This window comes from Sinocyclocheilus grahami, unplaced genomic scaffold, assembly GCF_001515645.1.
Source record: "Sinocyclocheilus grahami isolate Dianchi unplaced genomic scaffold, SAMN03320097.WGS_v1.1 scaffold563.1, whole genome shotgun sequence".
NCBI lineage: Eukaryota > Metazoa > Chordata > Actinopteri > Cypriniformes > Cyprinidae > Sinocyclocheilus > Sinocyclocheilus grahami.
In genome coordinates, this window is record NW_015505742.1 from 1,333,831 (window position 1) to 1,352,573 (window position 18,743).

Below are 18,743 nucleotides of genomic sequence, written 5' to 3' on the forward strand. Positions count from 1 at the left end.
GGTGAAAGCTGGCTTCCTGTCACTCAAACCCTCGGCAAAATAACAAACATGCGCCAACACGCTGAACCAACAGTGCGAATGCCAGTAATGCATATCATGTCACAGGGAAGAAAATGGGGAAAAAGGAACAGCCTTTTACTTTGTGACTATACAAAAGGAGGCGCGCATGCATTGCAAGATGAATATATATATATATAAAAAAAACTTTTGCTGTATAAAAAAAATGTAAAATCAATGTCATGACCTTGACATTTTAAGCTGCTTTAGTTTTAAAGAGTGATTCCCAACTGATGGTTTGTACTCCAAAGACCACTAAAACTGCAATGAACCATATATTTGCACAGACCAGTTAAACTTTTGGTGCAAATGTATGTCACTTTATTTGGAATGTAAAATCTGGGACCTGAGAACTTTAAAGTCATGTTTAGTTTTAAAGTGATTTTGCTCATGCCATATTCAAATAAAGTTGTGATAATGCAAACAGAGTTATCGGCGATGTTTTAGCAATCAAGTTTCTTAATACAAAAAGGTTAAAGTTCGCAATTTACACAACCGTATCCAAGCAACTCGGAGAGGGTCTAGGGAGTGAAAATTTCCTCAAAAGCAGAATTGATAAAGCATCTTGCGTATACCATATCTACTCTTAATATTCCCACAGGGCAGTTTCCATAACACAAGTGAGGATTGGAGGGAGCGTAGCAAACAACGGCTTGCCAACAGAAACAATATCTGATCCTCCTGATGTCAACTAGTGGTTCGCATACTTCCATGATTAAACCAGTGCCAGATGTTTCCCATGGAAGTAAATGCAGCCAGTATCCGCTGCTGGCAGGGGAGGCTGGAAGTTACCCCTGAAGGTCTGGCTCGAGATCAGGGCTTCTTTATAAAGGAACTGGGGTTGATCTTGATCTGAGATCATTTTGTTTGGGTGGTTTTATCAGACAAGAAGTTTGGAGTTCCATGTACTGGTGTTAATTATTGGTAATCGTAACTTGATAACTTAATTCAGTGTGACTATTGCATGACTAAAGTTTTGTCAAGTTTTCTTGGTCAACACAAACTAACACAGTTCGGCAATTTTCCAGTTGAGTTTACGCCTATGTCTCCAAATGGTCACGGTTAAAGCAAGATTATTCATGAAATAACAGTCAACACCAGACAATACTCAATGTTGCATTTCTAGTGAGCTATATTAAACTTCATTTGATCTCCTTTGTGCAGGAAGATCTCATCGATAGAATCTCTCAGTAACGCACCTATTTTGCTGATTCGCCAACGTACACTATCACTTTCATCGCTTTATTTTCAGATGACCTCGAAACCGAAGCTCTGTGAACATCATCGCTTTCATCATAAACGCGAAGTGAAACGCGACCCTGACAGAAGATCCATCGGGTAAACAAAGGCGATTGAGAAAACAGTAGATTTTCTGAAATGGGCCTTTGTGCTCAAAGGCTAAAAACAAGGTCAACAGCAGGCCAGAAAGAACACAGAAAATGCATTGTTTAATTTCAAAACGTTAATATATTTTCTATTTTATAGTGAACATATGCATCAGATTTGACACCCTTGTTTTGCAGCAACAACAGAGGAGGTTTTGTTTCTCAAAGTTGGGGTGATGCCTATAAAGATGCCTCTCAAAATAAATATTACTTTATAAAATAATAAAACTTCAAATAAATATTTTTACACTAAATGTGTTGAAATTAGAAAATAAAGTTTTTCTTAGGGTCCCTGTACAATTTACAAGTATAGTTGTAGGGATAATTCATGTAAGGGTTCTCTTCTATAAGGCAAAATATCAAAAGAGTGATTGATGTACATTCAAAACGAATGTACAGCACTATACACGTTTTATATATGCATCATATATATGGATCTGTCAAGGTGCCTCTGGTTTGGCACAATGCTTTTCACAGTTGAAATATTATATGTACAAAAATAAAATCTCTCAGAAAAAGAGCTAATTTACATACTTTGCAGATACTATTCACAAACAGTTAGTTAGAAGAGTCTGTCACCTTTATCAGTCATATTACTGAATGTCAATAGGGCTAACATTCTGGACTTCAGTTTAAAACGAAAAGGACAGGGGAAGGATGTTGCAACAAACTCTATCCCCCTTAAAGAGTGAACTAGAAAGAGAATGTGGATGAGAGAAAAGCAAAAAACAAACAGACAAACAAACCACTTCAAACTAGTTTTTGCCAATCCAATGTCACCTCTTGGTCTACAGTGCCAAAACTACAACAATTTGCGAATATTTTCCCACTGCTTTGAAGATAGTCCCAGATAAGGTTATCTTCCCAGTGCTACTCCAGGAACCGAGCCTCATTTATTTCTCAACTCCTTTGTTCTTGCAGCGGCATCCTGGCCGACTGGTGCAGTCGTAGCACGCCTGGCACAATGCCACACAGCCCTTTGCCGGGAGGTAGCAAAGCAGGCAGGGCAGGAAAAGTGCCAGGACGCTTATGGCTGTCCACCGCATGCAGCAGTGCGACTGGGTGCAAGAGAAAGGCTTGTCCGCGCACACATCCTCATCGTCGCTGGAGCAGTGGTAGAAGAGACCCTTGACGCAGCAGACACAGGTGGCATAGTCCATTGCTGTTGTCGCCGAGCAAAGGCACCTGCGGCCGCACATCCAACAGGACGGCAGGGTCCGAGGGCAAGTGCACCCTTCACACTTGCAGTGGCCACAGTCCTCGCAGCGATTCGAGTGCTTGCCGTCGGCGGCCTGGCCCGGGGTCGTGGCCAAGGGCTTCAGTTCCTCCTGCTTCAGCTCTGAACGTTTAGGCTGCGCCCTCACTACCCGATCGCCCGTCCCACCTGCGTTTCCCAAAAGTCTTTGCTCCGACGAGGTGCTGCCTGTGCTGACCCTGGCAGTGCTGCGTGACCCGTTGCTGGTGCCACTGGTGGATCTGCTCATGCCGCTCCTTGGCGACTGAGGGGCTTGTTGAGGAGTCTGCTGTCCGGCTTGTTGGGCCTCGGAGAACTCAATGGAGGCGGTGGAAGTCGGGCTAGAAGATTGCGAGTCCGTATTCTGCTGGGAGGCCGGCGGACGGGGCGCCACCGTCGGGCCCTCCGTGTACTCATTGCTGCTGCGGATGGTCCTTATCTGGTCCAGGGAGAGCACCTGACCCTCCCAAGGCTCCGAGTCCCCAGTCTGGGGTCTGCCAGTGTCACGCAAAGCTTGCAGCAAGCCAGAGGAGCCGCTGCCGCCATTTTGAGCTCTTGTCTCCATCTTTACTCTGAAGTGGAAACTCTCCGGCTGGCATTGAACACATCTGAAGTCCTATGGGAAAGACAGACAGTTAAACGAGAGCGTACAGGGAAGTAAAATCCCATAAACTAACCATATGTAAATCATACAAGCTAGGCAAAAAGAAAAGGCAGGCTCCTTAATGCAAATCTCCCAACTACTCCCCACCTCTACAGCCCTAGATGGCTGATCATTAACGGGACAGGCCTTTACCACCTGCAGCTATCAAGTTCATGGAACATCTAGTAGACTCAAAACCACTTTTGCTCTACAGTGTCTCAGGTGCTGCACATTATCAGATCAAGAATAAATAAGGATCGCTTTGCAGAGTAAAATCTACAAGTTTGACTTCTGCACAACCATCATCTATCCTCAAGGAAAGTTTGAGACCAATGTATGGTCTTATATAGACACACCCTATAAATGACAGTTTCACTTATCTGTACATTTATATAAACATCTTGCAAACATCACCCATGGCTTGCTTTTGAGTTTTTTTATGGTTTTGTGTTTATTTTAACATTGCAAACACCATTCTCACTGTTCAGTTCTTGCAGAGCATATTAGAACTTGTTTGTAAAATATGGTATAGAAAAAAAAAAGACTTAAAAGTACACCCAGCTTCAATTTGCTTTGTGGTACAAGCTATTATTTTAGTCATAAGGATCCAAAATCGTAAGCAAATGCAATTTTGAAAGAGCTTGAAAATGCAAGTATTGCACAACTTCTATATAGGCTAGACAGAGATGGCGGTCTTATATGTGAATAATGCCGTCATAGTGTTTAGTTAAATATAAAAGTTTACATTCACCATAACACATTTTCATAGTGTTGTTGTTATAGTAAAATTGGAAAGTTTTTCCATTTCAAATCGCCAATTTTAATATCTAGCATCTGGCATGCATAGGAGTAACATGAGGTCCACACATTTATTATGATGTTATCAACGGGGGCGGAGCTCTAATGACAAAAACTTACATACAAAAAAATAAAATAAAATATCCACACGTGTTGAAGTAAAAAAACAAAAACATGAAACCATATATCTCAGCCGGGACCCTCAGCACCAGTTGAGTTCAATCTAAATAACACTACCCCAAATTACCATATCAATGCACGAGCTCTCTTTCCAAGGAGAGGCCCCATCAGCAAAATGTCTGTTAAACATCTGTGTATCTCCTCACTGCTATTTAAACTTCTGATCTGGGTTATCAGCATGCATACTAACTTTATGACAATACTTAACTTGGTTGAACCTGGCATAAAGTACAGAACCATTTTTCCCCCTTTGCAACAGCAGCCAAAGTTTTATTGTTATTATTAGCAGTAGTAAAATAATTAGTGGAACGTCGTATGAGTTCTTATTGAAGGAAAGAGAACATTTCTGTAAGTGTAGATTACGTTTATAAATGTCTAGTGGCAACTTTAAATTAATGAAAAAATGTGTAAAGTTTTTCAATCTTTTGTGAGTCTTTGTATGGGTTTTTCAAAACAACCGTGCAGCTGTAGATGTCGTTTTTCAATAGCGATTTGCAAATTGACCTGAATGAAAAGTAAGGCAAAGTAAGTACGTAGGGAACAGATCCGTATGGCAACTATTTGCACAGCTGCAAGAATGGCGCGGAGCATGAGCACTGGAAAAAGTCATGAAGACCTGTCATATAAATGCACGACGAAAAAACATAAGCAATAAGCGAAACTAAAATAAAAGCCTGTCAAAATCCACTGCAAAAAAGTTGTAGCCTAATACACGTCGCTTACCGTGATCTCACCACCTCAACCCCCTATTTGTGTTGTGAAGAGTATATGCTACTAGTAGGAATTTCTCTTTGGTTAGTCCTCAGTTCATTGGGAGATTCATTCACAAAAATCCCGATGAGAGCAAACACTCGCGCGTCCTCGTATTTCCGCGCGAAACGGTAACATCAGACGTTTATTCCAAGTAAACGCAGTGTAGTTCCACTTATGCTGCTAAACCGCTAATTATGCCAAAAAGAAAATAAGTTCCAGAATCCAACAAAATGAGCGGAGTTTACTGAACAAATACAAATAAAAAAAAAAAGCTCAAGACTTTTCAAGAAGACGCGTTGCGGTTCGCAAGTTGAATGTTTGGCTGCATGGCACACACTGTGCTGCTTTCAAGTTTTTCAGCTCTTGTTTTTTTCTTCTTTCCGGAGAGGAGGTCGGGTTTATGCTGTAAATGGCGTCATGTGGAAGTGAAGGGGGTGAACAGAGTAGCTGTTGTCCCAGAGGATATATCGTATCCGGTCCCAGCTCATTGGCTCTACAGGACTCAACATTCACTCCCTGTGAGTGTGTGCGTGTATGTGTGTGTGAGTGTGTGCGTGTGTGTGTGTCAGAACGGCACAGCACACGGACGACCGATTCATTTGAGCGAATCGGTTCACTCGGAAGATTTGGTTCAATGAACCAGTTCAAAGAGCCGACTCGCCAATTCTTTTGAGTTATTCTTCAAAGGTGTGCCTATACGTCGTATTGGGACATTTACGTGTATTTTTTTTTTTTACAATAAATTCGCTGTTTATCACAATCTTTTTTTACATTAGGATATATTTCTCTGTTTTTGTAACTAGGATTTGAGTGGGAATGGTAAGAAAACGGTTAGGCCACATGGGAACGTGGCCTAATAGTTAAAGAGTCGGACTCGTAACCCAAAGGTTGTGGGTTTGAATCTCGTACCGGCAGGGATTGTAGGTGGGGGGGGTGAATGTACAGCGCTCTCTCCCACCTTCAGTACCACGACTGAGGTGCCCTTGAGCAAGGCACCGAACCCCCAACTGCTCCCCGGGCGCCGCAGCAAAAACATGGCAGCCCACAGCTCCGGGTGTGTGTTCACGGTGTGTGTGTGTGTTCACTGCTGTGTGTGTGCACTTTGGATGGGTTAAATGCAGAGCACTAATTCCAAGTATGGGTCACCATACTTGGCCACATGTCACGTCACTTGTGTCACTTTTTTACACAAGCTTCAGTCTGGATCCAGAACACCTGAGAAGAGATGATGCCGACCCCTCAGAGGACCTCAGATGATGCCAACCCTGAAACAACATACAGAACTACCACATTTTGCTATAAGTTTGATTGCATCATATAATAATCACTGTTAATAGTGTTCATCGTCTGTTTGATTACGTCTTTAATTGATTTTTCCGTACATTTCTGCCATATGTACATTAACTGATAAGCTACCACTAAATATTGTAGAAACTTAATTTGCTTTAAAGTTGCATTGCAATGATTTGTATCGTGAAAAGCGCTGTACAAATAAACTTGAATTGAATTGAATTATTCCCAGTGTCGCGCAGTTTATGCACATTATTCACTGACTTTCAGGTGAGAAAATAAGTTGAATTGCATATACAGTACATCTGGAAAAAGGGGGGTCGTCTTATAATCTTCAGTCAAACTTCTGAATTCTGATGCACTCGTATTCTTACGTTTGTGGTAACTGAAAAATCGAAAACTGTTGAATTGCATATACAGTTATGTAGCCTATAAAATAACATGACGGTTATTATGAACAACATCAACAATTAATAATTCTTAATAATAATAATAATAATAATTCTTTATTAACTAGGGTGTCACACCTCACCCATAATTCTCAGCCTATTTACTGTCCCAACAACATTAGCCTTTAAACATTATTATTCCCCAATGAAATTAATTAATATTGTTAATATGAATGGTTCTCGACATTGTGATATAGCAGGAAATGCAAACAGTTTTCCTCGTGCACAAAATCCTCCCTTACAGTTGAGTTTGCTAATCGGTTCAACCAAATCATTCAAATGAATCGGTTCATTCAAAAGATTCTTTCGCGAATCAGATATCGCTACAGAGAACACTGCCTCAATCTTTCACAGCCTAAACATTTTCACAGGAGAGCTTATCTGTTGCTCAACCACTGTTGACACTTATGTGTATCACTTTAACAATTTCTTTTCTTTTTTTGCAGGCCTACATTTGTAAGTGGCGAAGATTCATTTTGCTGCATCAGCTTCCAGAAGAGATCAGATGTGCTAAAACATTAGTCACATTTAAATGCAGACTCAAAACTCATCTGTTTAGCTGTGCATTTACTGAATGAGCACTGTGCAATGTCCGAACTGATTGCACTATATTTTTTGTATAATCATTTTCTATTCTTAACTGTTTTAAATTCATTTTAAACCTCTTAAATCAATTTTTTTTTTATCATTTTCAAAGTTTTTAAATTCCTTGTTTTATTGTTGTGATTATTTTTTTTATTATTATTATTTTCTTTTCTTTTATGTAAAGCACTTTGAATTACCATTGTGTATGAGATGTGCTATATAAATAAACTTGCCTTGCCTTGCAAGGAGTTCAACCATTTCTGTTCTTAAAAATCGAATCATCTACCTTTATGCAGTTGTTCTGGGCCACTTTATAATGTATGGACCATTGTGGGCTAATAGGAAGTACTCCCACAGGAGAATGTAGGCTTCTTCAAGTACCCCCCTTGACACATTGTCTGTCTGTCTCTCTAGCAACTTTTCTTTAAAAAGGCTGCAAGGCAATAACAGGCAAGGCTGCTTCTGTGTTATCAGAAGGAGGGGGTGAACAAATGCACCTTGAGGTGGCCTCAAATGAACATGGAGAGTCAAAGAGGAAACGAGCTGAGAGTGAGCGAGTTCCCAAACCCATGAGACTCCACCATCTCCAGCTGAGCGGCCCCTATTGTTCAGGGCCTCCTTTTCACCAGCCAAAGGTGAAAAGGTAACTGACAGGGGGCTTTGTGCCTGGTCATGGGGACTCCCATTGCCCAAGAACGCCCAGATTCCCTTGGTCACACATTGTCAATGGGGTCCATGAGGAAATGGGAGAAGGGGGTTGAACGGGAAAATGCAGGGAAAAAGTCTTTTAGAATAAGACACATAACAAATAGTTGGGTGAAGCTCATGGAGACTGTCCAGAAATGTCTGGGTCGTGTAAGAAAATATGTTGCACACAAAATGTTGCATACATTTTGTATTGCGACAATTTTCGTAAAAATAAAAATAAACAAACATTTAAAACTTCCTTTTTATCATTTGTCATTACCATAACACAAAAAAATGACATAATGCAAAAGACAATTATGACATCTATTTAAACTGTAAAGTAGACTATATCTGTAAAGTACAATTCAAAACCACTTTATTATTTGTTGTATTGAATTTGTAACTGTTATATAGTGTAAATGCTTCCAGACTTTATAAAAACAAATAAGAATGAGGTTTTATTGCATTTCAGTCATGAAAGTTTTGTTTCAGTTTAAATATATCTTAAGAATTTTGTATTATTATTATTTCATAATTATAAATTAAATATTATATAGACTATAGAATTAAATATTCATTATATTTTCTTCTGATTTTGGAGTGAAAAATACCCCAGATACATTTTGAGAGTCACCTAATAATATGAAACAAAACAGGAATGCAAAAAATAAAATAATAAACAATAATTATAAAATTGAATTTAATAATAAAATTAAAATAAAATAATAAAACAAGTAAACAAAATAAAATAATAAATCACTGGGCTGTCTGTCTTTGCAAAGATACTTGTGCCTAACTAATCCTAAATAAGTCTTCTGACATTATTTCCAAGTGTACCTCTTGAAGGAACAGCTGTCTTTCTCCTTTGGCTGTCTAATCGCCCCCAACCAAAGCCCCTCAAACAAAAGCTTATACACGTTTGTAAAGATAAAGAGGAAGCAGTGGACAAAATGCATACAGACGGTTTAGCTTTGAGCTAAGCTCAATGTGACATGAATTTGTTGGCTTAATGAAGTTGCTTGACGTTTTCCTTTCCTGGTGTCGTTTATTTTCCTCTTGTTCTGTGAGATAAGCTCCACTGTCACCTCAGGCTTTACCGTGGTTCAAGACAATTTAGTTGGAAGAGACGGAAATAGAGAGATAGAATCTTCAATTACATCCTGTCATTTATTGTAATGTTCTCTGTGGTAATGTAGAAAGTCTTAGACTTCTTCACCACATGTCATTTCATTTATTTACAGATGAGTTTTGCATTTGCAAGCATTTTTTTTCTTTAGGAAATGTAAAAAAAAAAAAAAGAGTTTATTTTATTATCATGTTATGGATAGCAACGTTAAACCAAGTTCCTCTTCGCAGTCATTTAAATATATTTTACCAACCGCTGTTATTTCCACTGGCATGCTCAATGTTGCTTGAATCAAAACCAAAAACCACAAAGTGTCAGTCTGTGCTCAGAAGCACATGTTAGTCACAGTCGGTAACGTCTCCAAAATATTTGACAGATAATCACAGGAATGTCTGAGAGGATGTTTTATAAGTACAATTAGATGTGTTTGTAAGGAAGATAAACCGTATATCCGTTTGCTCGTGTGTTGGAGTGAACCACAAGGGTCGAGAGTGGAAAAAAAGAAAGAAAAAAAACAAACGTGAAGAACGAGGGCAAGGATGCACATGCGGACACGGAGCCAAGTAATAATGACCCCTGGTGAGCTCTAGGCGTCGGAAGGAAACACAGAGCGCCCTGTAATTAGGCATTTTATAATGTGCACCAAATTCTTTGATAATGCAACAAGGAGACGGTGGAGGGGGGCTGTTTCAAAACCACAATAGTTGACTCTGGAGCCAGTTAGCCCAATTAAAGCAGGTTATGCACAGTCATTATGCTAGGTCGGGCAGATCTCATAGGAAGTTTAGGCCTTGTATAAAGAAAAAAAAAGTCTCTTGCAGCCCGGGGGCGAGCTGCATGGGCTTCGCCTGGCATCGTTTAGCTGTTCTCGCACTTCCAAGGAGGTATGCCAGATTTGAAGTAATGAAATCTTTGCCCTTGATTTGCCTGTGAATAGCATTGGTGATACTCTGGGTTTTGCTTTGATAGTAGGGTCACCTCTTTGACAGGGTCCCGAATGACACATTTGGAAAGATAATTAGGAAAGACAATGGTCTGCAAAATGGGTTGAATAACCCCTTCAGCTTAGCTAGAAATGGCTGAAATGTTTCATACCCTCAAACAAAAGCTTAAACACGTTTGTAAAGATAAAGAGGAAGCAGTGGACAAAATGCATAAAGACGGTTTAGCTTTGAGCTAAGCTCAATGTGACATGAATTTGTTGGCTTAATGAAGTTGCTTGACGTTTTCCTTTCCTGGTGTCGTTTATTTTCCTCTTGTTCTGTGAGATAAGCTCCACTGTCACCTCAGGCTTTACCGTGGTTCAAGACAATTTAGTTGGAAGAGACGGAAATAGAGAGATAGAAGTTTCAATTACATCCTGTCATTTATTGTAATGTTCTCTGTGGTAATGTAGAAAGTCTTAGACTTCTTCACCACATGCCATTTCATTTATTTACAGATGAGTTTTGCATTTGCAAGCATTTTTTTTCTTTAGGAAATGTAAAAAAAAAAAAAAGAGTTTATTTTATTATCATGTTATGGATAGCAACGTTAAACCAAGTTCCTCTTCGCAGTCATTTAAATATATTTTACCAACCGCTGTTATTTCCACTGGCATGCTCAATGTTGCTTGAATCAAAACCAAAAACCAAAAAAAAAAAAAAAAGAGTTTATTTTATTATCATGTTATGGATAGCAACGTTAAACCAAGTTCCTCTTCGCAGTCATTTAAATATATTTTACCAACCGCTGTTATTTCCACTGGCATGCTCAATGTTGCTTGAATCAAAACCAAAAACCACAAAGTGTCAGTCTGTGCTCAGAAGCACATGTTAGTCACAGTCGGTAACGTCTCCAAAATATTTGACAGATAATCACAGGAATGTCTGAGAGGATGTTTTATAAGTACAATTAGATGTGTTTGTAAGGAAGATAAACCGTATATCCGTTTGCTCGTGTGTTGGAGTGAACCACAAGGGTCGAGAGTGGAAAAAAAGAAAGAAAAAAAACAAACGTGAAGAACGAGGGCAAGGATGCACATGCGGACACGGAGCCAAGTAATAATGACCCCTGGTGAGCTCTAGGCGTCGGAAGGAAACACAGAGCGCCCTGTAATTAGGCATTTTATAATGTGCACCAAATTCTTTGATAATGCAACAAGGAGACGGTGGAGGGGGGCTGTTTCAAAACCACAATAGTTGACTCTGGAGCCAGTTAGCCCAATTAAAGCAGGTTATGCACAGTCATTATGCTAGGTCGGGCAGATCTCATAGGAAGTTTAGGCCTTGTATAAAGAAAAAAAAAGTCTCTTGCAGCCCGGGGGCGAGCTGCATGGGCTTCGCCTGGCATCGTTTAGCTGTTCTCGCACTTCCAAGGAGGTATGCCAGATTTGAAGTAATGAAATCTTTGCCCTTGATTTGCCTGTGAATAGCATTGGTGATACTCTGGGTTTTGCTTTGATAGTAGGGTCACCTCTTTGACAGGGTCCCGAATGACACATTTGGAAAGATAATTAGGAAAGACAATGGTCTGCAAAATGGGTTGAATAACCCCTTCAGCTTAGCTAGAAATGGCTGAAATGTTTCATAATTACAGATGTTTCGGCACAGTTTGTGAGGAAAAACTACACTTGATTTGACAAAGCTGTTAAAAAACAAAGATTATTGGAGTATCTTTTACAAATGGTAGCCAGTATAGCCATTGACTTCCATAGTATTTGTTTGTCCCCCATACTATGGAAGTCAATGGCTACCGGCAACTGACCAACATTCTTCAAAATGTCTTCTTTTGTGTTTAACACAGAAAGAAACTTGTACAGGTTTGGAACAACTTGTGGGTGAGTAAGTGAAGACGGAATCTTTATTTTTGGGTGAACTGTTCCTTTAAGTCTATGGGAGTTTATCACTTGTGTCTGTAGTACAAGGTTATGTGCTGACTGAGCTTGAACATTTATGGGGTTTGAAGCTTAATAAATTCTGTTCTGTGAAATGCACCTGATATGCAAGAAAATGTGAAATAAAAATACATTTTGCTGAGCCTTTCATAAACATAGTTGAGACACCAAGTGACTCTCACTGTAAAATTTGTCAAAACAATGTTCTTCTCTCTCAGATAAGATTAAATCACCAGCACACTGCAAACAATGTTAAGACTTATTGCAGAGCATTTGCTTTGCATGAAAAGGAAAAAGTTGCATAAACAATGTTTTGTTTAAATCACTTTTTATAGTCAATAGGTTCCACTTCTTTCTTTTTATTGCCTCAATCTCTTGCACTTCTCAAAATGGCCATGCTCACATACAAAAGTGACAAATCAAAACCTTCATGTTTTAAATTCTGCATCCTTTGAACCCATGAAATATCCATTGGATCCTTGGACAGCTTGTGTCCCCTTCGGACTCCCAAACACACTTTTTTTGCTCACACACAGTGGATTGATTTAGGTTCAGATGAAAACCATTACACAAATTTTGCGGTTCCTGTTTTTATATCCTCTTCTCCGGCAGTCATCTGGGACAAAGAAATGGATACTTGGCAAGCTCTTCTTCCTCCAGAAAAAGAAATGAATAACAATCCCGTCTCCTCAAACTGTGCTTCCGCAAAGAGCACTTTTCCAGATGGAACTCTTGACATGCAACACACACACACACACACACACACACACATAGACAAACTAAAAAAATCTGTGAACCCACTTGAGGAGGTAAACAAATCTAATACTGATACAAAACATACAAATAAAGAAGAATGGAATTTTTGATGCTGGAGAATTTTTGTTTAAATCATGGAGGCTTATATACAGTATATATATATATATATATATATATATATGTGTGTGCATTATCTTTTCTCTCAAAGTGTTCTTGCAAAAAACAAACAAACAAATCTCTCTCTCTCTCTCTCTCTCTCTCTCTCTCTCTCTATAATCATATATAGGCAAGGCCAGGCAAGTTTATTTATATAGCACGTTTCATACACAATAGTAATTCAAAGTGCATTAAGTCAAGTCAAGTCCCCGTTATTTATATAGCACTTTTTACAATGCAGATTGTGTCAAAGCAGCTTTAAAGTATTACAAAAGTGAAATAGTGTGTCGAAATAGTGTGCCGTTCTCCTCTGGCCAGACGAGACCAGCAGTTTAAGTCAAGGTTGCAGCAAAGTCAGATTGTGCAGAGGACTCATCTGGTTCCTGCAGTCTTGCTTTACATAAAAGGAATAAAAATAATCATAAAAAAAAAAAAATCACAACAATAAAAACAAGGAATTTAAAAAACGTTTTAAATGATTTTAAATGATTTAAAACAGTTAATAATAGAAAATGATTGTCCATAAAATACAGTGCAATCAGTTCGGATATAGCACAGTTCTCATTCAATAAATGCACAGCTAAACAGATGAGTTTTGAATCTGAATCTAAATGTGGCTAATGTTTTAGGACATCTGATCTCTTCTGGAAGCTGATTCCAACTGCGGGCGGCATAATAGCTAAAATAGCTAAAGATATATGTAATATATAATGTAATCTCAATGTTTCTCTCTGATATCCCACAATATGCATAAAAAATATTTGCTTGTAAACCTGCCAATAATTTATATAATTTCTAATAAAACATTTTGCATCACATTACAATTCAAAATATATACTGTAAGCTGTTCAACTAAAATTAATTTACATTTCAATACGACAAACGTTGACGTGAACTAGCTTCTGTAGTCGTCGATAAATTATGATGCTAGAGAAGAAATCCAACCTGGATTAGTCTAATTAGCTGGCCGTAAAAGCATCCTGTAACTGTGGCCTTCAGCTTCAGGCCTCTTGTCCGGCGGCATGTAAAAACACTTTTCTTTCTCCCCACAAACTACCGTCCATTCATTACATTTAATATTCCCTAAGATTGACAGAAATAACTCATTTCCTTTTGCACTCAGTGTGTTCCATGCTAGAGCCGTCATATCCATCATGTTAATAGGTTCTGATTAAATTGTCCGTGCTTCCTAATAGCACAATGATTTCAGAGCGCACCCATGCCCCCCCTAAACCAAATAATAAATCAAGAGTGTTTACTCATTAAATAAGCAAACCTAATCTTCATTTAAGTGCCTCATTTTACCATGTAAACATAGCAGGGTCGAAGAACTGCTGCCTTCTTGCTCAACTTTTTTTGGCCACGCTATGCTGGAATGCAAAATTTCTCGTTAAAATTTATTAAAAGAAAGAACTGTGTCTGCAGCTCGGCTTCAGCCATCGTGCACACGTTCGCACAAACTCTCCTGGCTCCCGACGCGGCCGCTGGTTTACAGCCACACGCGGACACAGCCAAGCTTTGTTATGCAGGCCGCGGTGGTTAATCTAGCCCCTGTATCTTTAACTGAGCAAAAAAAAATTAACGACAATCTCTCATACTCGCAGGCAGTTGGATCATACCGTCAAATCCCAATCTAGGCCATAGGCGATTTGGAGCCATCAGAGTTTAATTGAGATTGATGTCCAGCGAGAAGTCTGGTCTCATTAGGAAACTGCACAGATGGTCATGGAGAGTGAACATAGCTCCTAATTCAGTCGCAATGTGGAGTAACGCTGAAATGTGTTTTGGAGGTATGCGACAAGACCCGGATCTTTGACTTTGGGGTAAATGTGACAAATTGACGTGTCAAAAACACAGACCGGCGCTTCGGAATGGGACGGAGGTTTGAGGCCACGTAAACAAGCAGGAAATGGGGGCCACATTGGGTTGGATTTTGGCCTGACCCACTTTACGTCATGCAGTGTTTCTGCACAAATGAACTGCAGCTTTAACAGAGTTAAGACATGCTGACATGCTGTCGTTTTGCTGTCAGTTTAACTAATAAAACAATACAAACTTAGATTGCGTCTCGGGAAAAAGCAAACAGAAGCAAGCAATTTCAAATGCATTACTAAAATAATTCTCTCTTTATTTTTGATCTTGGGGACATTATTTCAACATTGCATCTTACTTCAATATTGCATCTCTTAGAGCAAAAGTAACTCAAGTCTACTCTTGCATTATTAATATTTCATGGTCCTCAAAAATTGCATGGAAATCTTGTACAATAATTACCCCCCACAACTGCAGGCTGCATATTGCAGCAGCTCTCAAATGCACCCAAAAGACCAGTTTAGGTCTTAAGAATGATAGATTGAGTCTGAATTTTCTACTTTTATGTGAACTAATTGGTAATGGAAATAATATCTCAGGACTGAGGAAAACGTGACTCAGCCGACTACATAAAGCAGCTCGGGTTTCTGAAATTCAGGCTGAATTTGTTATAAATCATGTTGAACTCTTGAGCCCACGGTGGTGATAACTTCTAAGTGTCATGATGCACAGGGCCAAATGGGAAAAATCTGTTAATTTTTTTAAAGTTTGGAAAATAATACACTAGTGAATCTGTTCAAAATATGCTGCGTCATGCATGGCCATATTAATATATATCCTGACCTAAACCCTAATTGCAAACAGATTTTTGACGAGGCAAAGTAGACCTATGCAGAAAATGAATCAAATATTAGTATGTCAATTTCTTGAGAAGGAATGGGAATAGCATAGAACTTAATGATTCCAGGTCAACTCCAGTTTCTTAATGATTCCATAAACTATTCTTCTAATACTTTTAAGGAATACATATTTGGAGCAACATGATAATTTCAATAATAATCAGATTTAAAAGTGTGTTTGCACAGGACTTTTTAATGACATTTCACAGTCTTTTTAGAGGCTGCATAAATGCTGTCCTATAGCTAGCATTATTCTACACAACAATACAAAATATTTAATTGATTTACCTTAATGTAGTACTACTACTGGGACATAATATGTATCATTCGCTACTCAATGTCATATAAACAGGCAGTAATTAACAACACTACTTTAAGTACCACAGTTATTTGTGTATGTGTTTGATTCACTAAAAAGAATTGACTCATTAGAGTCATTTGTTCAGGAGTTGGACTAGACTGGTTGCACTGTATGTATTTCATTCATTAAAAGGAACCGGATCATAAGAGTCAGTTGTTTGGGAACCAAAATACACAGGTTGATCTGAAGTGGCTCAGTAGAGTCATATTCGTTCAGGAATCGGATTACATTGGTTACGCTCTATGCTTTTGATTCACTAAAATGAAATTACTGTGTAGAGGGATTATTTGGGAGTTGGATTGTGCTCAACTCATACTGGTTGCATTATATACATATATGTGTATGTTGAATGTTATATGTTGCATATGTGTGTAACTAATTTAAAAAAGAAGAACATCAGCAGAATCCCAATTTCCTACATTTGCAGAACATACTCTATGTGTATGTATGTACAGTATGTATATATACTGTGTGTATATATATATAAAATGGTTTTTTTTCTGGAAAAATGGCTAAAGCTGCAGGTTTGTTTAAAAAAAAAAAAATGAAAACACACATTCAAAAGCAACATTCTAATAATGTCCCATAATACAAAATTATGCAAAATAGAACATTCCCAAAACTACAAACAAATAAATACATAATTTTCTTTCAAAAAGTGGACGCTTTAAATGTTTAGAGAAATAATGTTTTCTTGGCTTAATAGGGCTGCTAGTAAAATATTCTTAGGATATATTTTTGTGTTAGCTGGGTGTGTTCAATGTCATTTGGTTCTGGTATTTTTAAAACATTTTATTTATAAGTACCATTTATTTTATGTGCACCATGTTTTACTAAGAAAAATGTACCTTCACTCCACAGACAGATCTACTAAAGACTCAACAGTAGTTGAGCTAGACTGACATCTGTAACCTTTAGTAACTGTGTTACTCCACACCTCAAGCACTCTGAGTTATGTTTCTGATCTTCTGTAAGATGGCTCTCATACATAACTGCGAGGCAGTCGTGAACAATGTTATTTACAAACAAGCTAGCTGGATGGAAATTATGTAGTTGTGGCGCAACTCAGACCTGAGGCTATTCGCTCGCTACATTTCTGAGAAAGACTTATGTTTCAGGATCTGTTTGGCATTTCAGGCATGGCAGGGTAGACGTGTTAAAGAAAATGCCTCTTGATCAGCCCCAACAAGCCTCGGATTCTTGGAGAAAACATGGCCTGTAGGCATACTCTCATGCTCTCTTTCTGAATAGCAATTTCATCTTGGATATTTGCCACATGAATAGGGCTATCAGTATAATGCTGACATAAATCTAATCCTGTGTCAGCTCAACACAGGCCGCTTTGTGCGTGTCAGCTGTGGCCTTCACCGTAGGGATGGCTCTAAAGAGAAATCTGTCTGAAAGATAGGTGTGAAAGGCTTTTAGTGGGATACGCACTACCCCAATCCCAAAAGGCTCTCACCTTCTGCCTATCCTTGTGTCTAAATGGCCTTTCAACACATCTCATGCAAAGTGTAAAATACAAGTGATTTAGAGGGCTTGATTCCACACACCTCCTTTATCCCCAACCCTTCAAAGCAGAGATAAAGGACTTTCAAGTGCAAATGGTGTTACAATTTCTGTTCTGTTTAGCCAGTTAAAGCTAAAAGCCGTGCTTGATATGTTCTCCCCAAAAGCATGTGACAACTCATGCAATGTTAAACAAAGTGCTTCATTTGATCTACAGCACTCTTCAAAGCTGTTATTGTCATGGGCGGTTTCCATTAATGAGTAGTATGAAGGAATATGATTCAATCCCAGTGTTTTGCTGAGATTGAAAGATGTTTTAACATCTTTGACAGCAGCTCATTCCCTCTCAGTTGCAGATAATTAAGAAAAGAAAAAGGAAAAAAAAAAATCACATATATTTTATAATGTCTTTGAAATCATTTTTTTTTCTTTTTTTTTTAAATAATATATTCTAATGCCATTTTTATAAAAAGAAAGCAGAGATAATACAATCTTTTTCTTCTTTATCTTTTTATTTATATGCATATCTAGCAGTTTAGAAGTGAATTTAATTCAAAGCAATTTGGGAAATATGATTTTCAAAAGACAAGTTGCTATCTAAAGTAACACCCAGATTTTTGACTGTAGAGGAAGTAACCGTACATCTGTCTAGTTGCAAATTGTAATCCAAGATATTCTGTGTACTGTCTTTTGGTCCAATAAGTCTTTTCAGAATTTAATAGGAGAACATAATTGGTCATCTAATCTTTCACATTTTTAACACACTCTGTTAGCTTAGATAATTTAGAAGTTTCATCTGGTCTTGTTGAGATATATAGTTGAGTATCATCAGCATAACAGTGGAAACTAATCCCGTATTTTCTAATAATATTACCAAGGGGCAACATGTATATCGAAAATAGCAGAGGACCTAGGACAGATCCTTGTGGCACTCCATATTTTACTGGTGTTAATTGAGATGACTCCCCATTTAAATGAACAAAATGGTAGCGATCGGACAGGTAGGATCTAAACCATCTTAAAGCCTGCCCTTGAATACCTGTATAGTTTTGTAATCGATCTATGAGTATGTCATGATCTATAGTATCGAATGCAGCACTAAGATCAAGTAAAACTAGCAATGAGATGCAGCTTTGGTCTGACGCAAGAAGCAAGTCATTTTAACTTTTAACAAGTGCAGTTTCTGTG

At 38.4% G+C, this 18,743-nt stretch overlaps 1 protein-coding gene across 1 annotated transcript; it reads right to left on the reverse strand.

Annotated features, from left to right (window-relative positions):
- Positions 1-1,485: 1,485 nt before the first annotated feature.
- Positions 1,486-5,565, reverse strand: LOC107556294 (protein sprouty homolog 2-like). The gene is made up of 2 exons (XM_016239366.1): positions 5,021-5,565; positions 1,486-3,292 (listed from the first exon to the last, which is right to left on the reverse strand). Exon 2 carries the CDS (start codon positions 3,239-3,241, stop codon positions 2,336-2,338), a length of 906 nt encoding a protein of 301 aa, XP_016094852.1. The 5' UTR covers positions 3,242-3,292; positions 5,021-5,565; the 3' UTR covers positions 1,486-2,335.
- Positions 5,566-18,743: the final 13,178 nt, after the last annotated feature.

Excerpts from the sequence above, each read along its gene's own strand:
- LOC107556294 (XM_016239366.1), bottom strand. The coding sequence starts at position 3,241 with ATGGAGACAAGAGCTCAAAATGGCGGCAGCGGCTCCTCTGGCTTGCTG.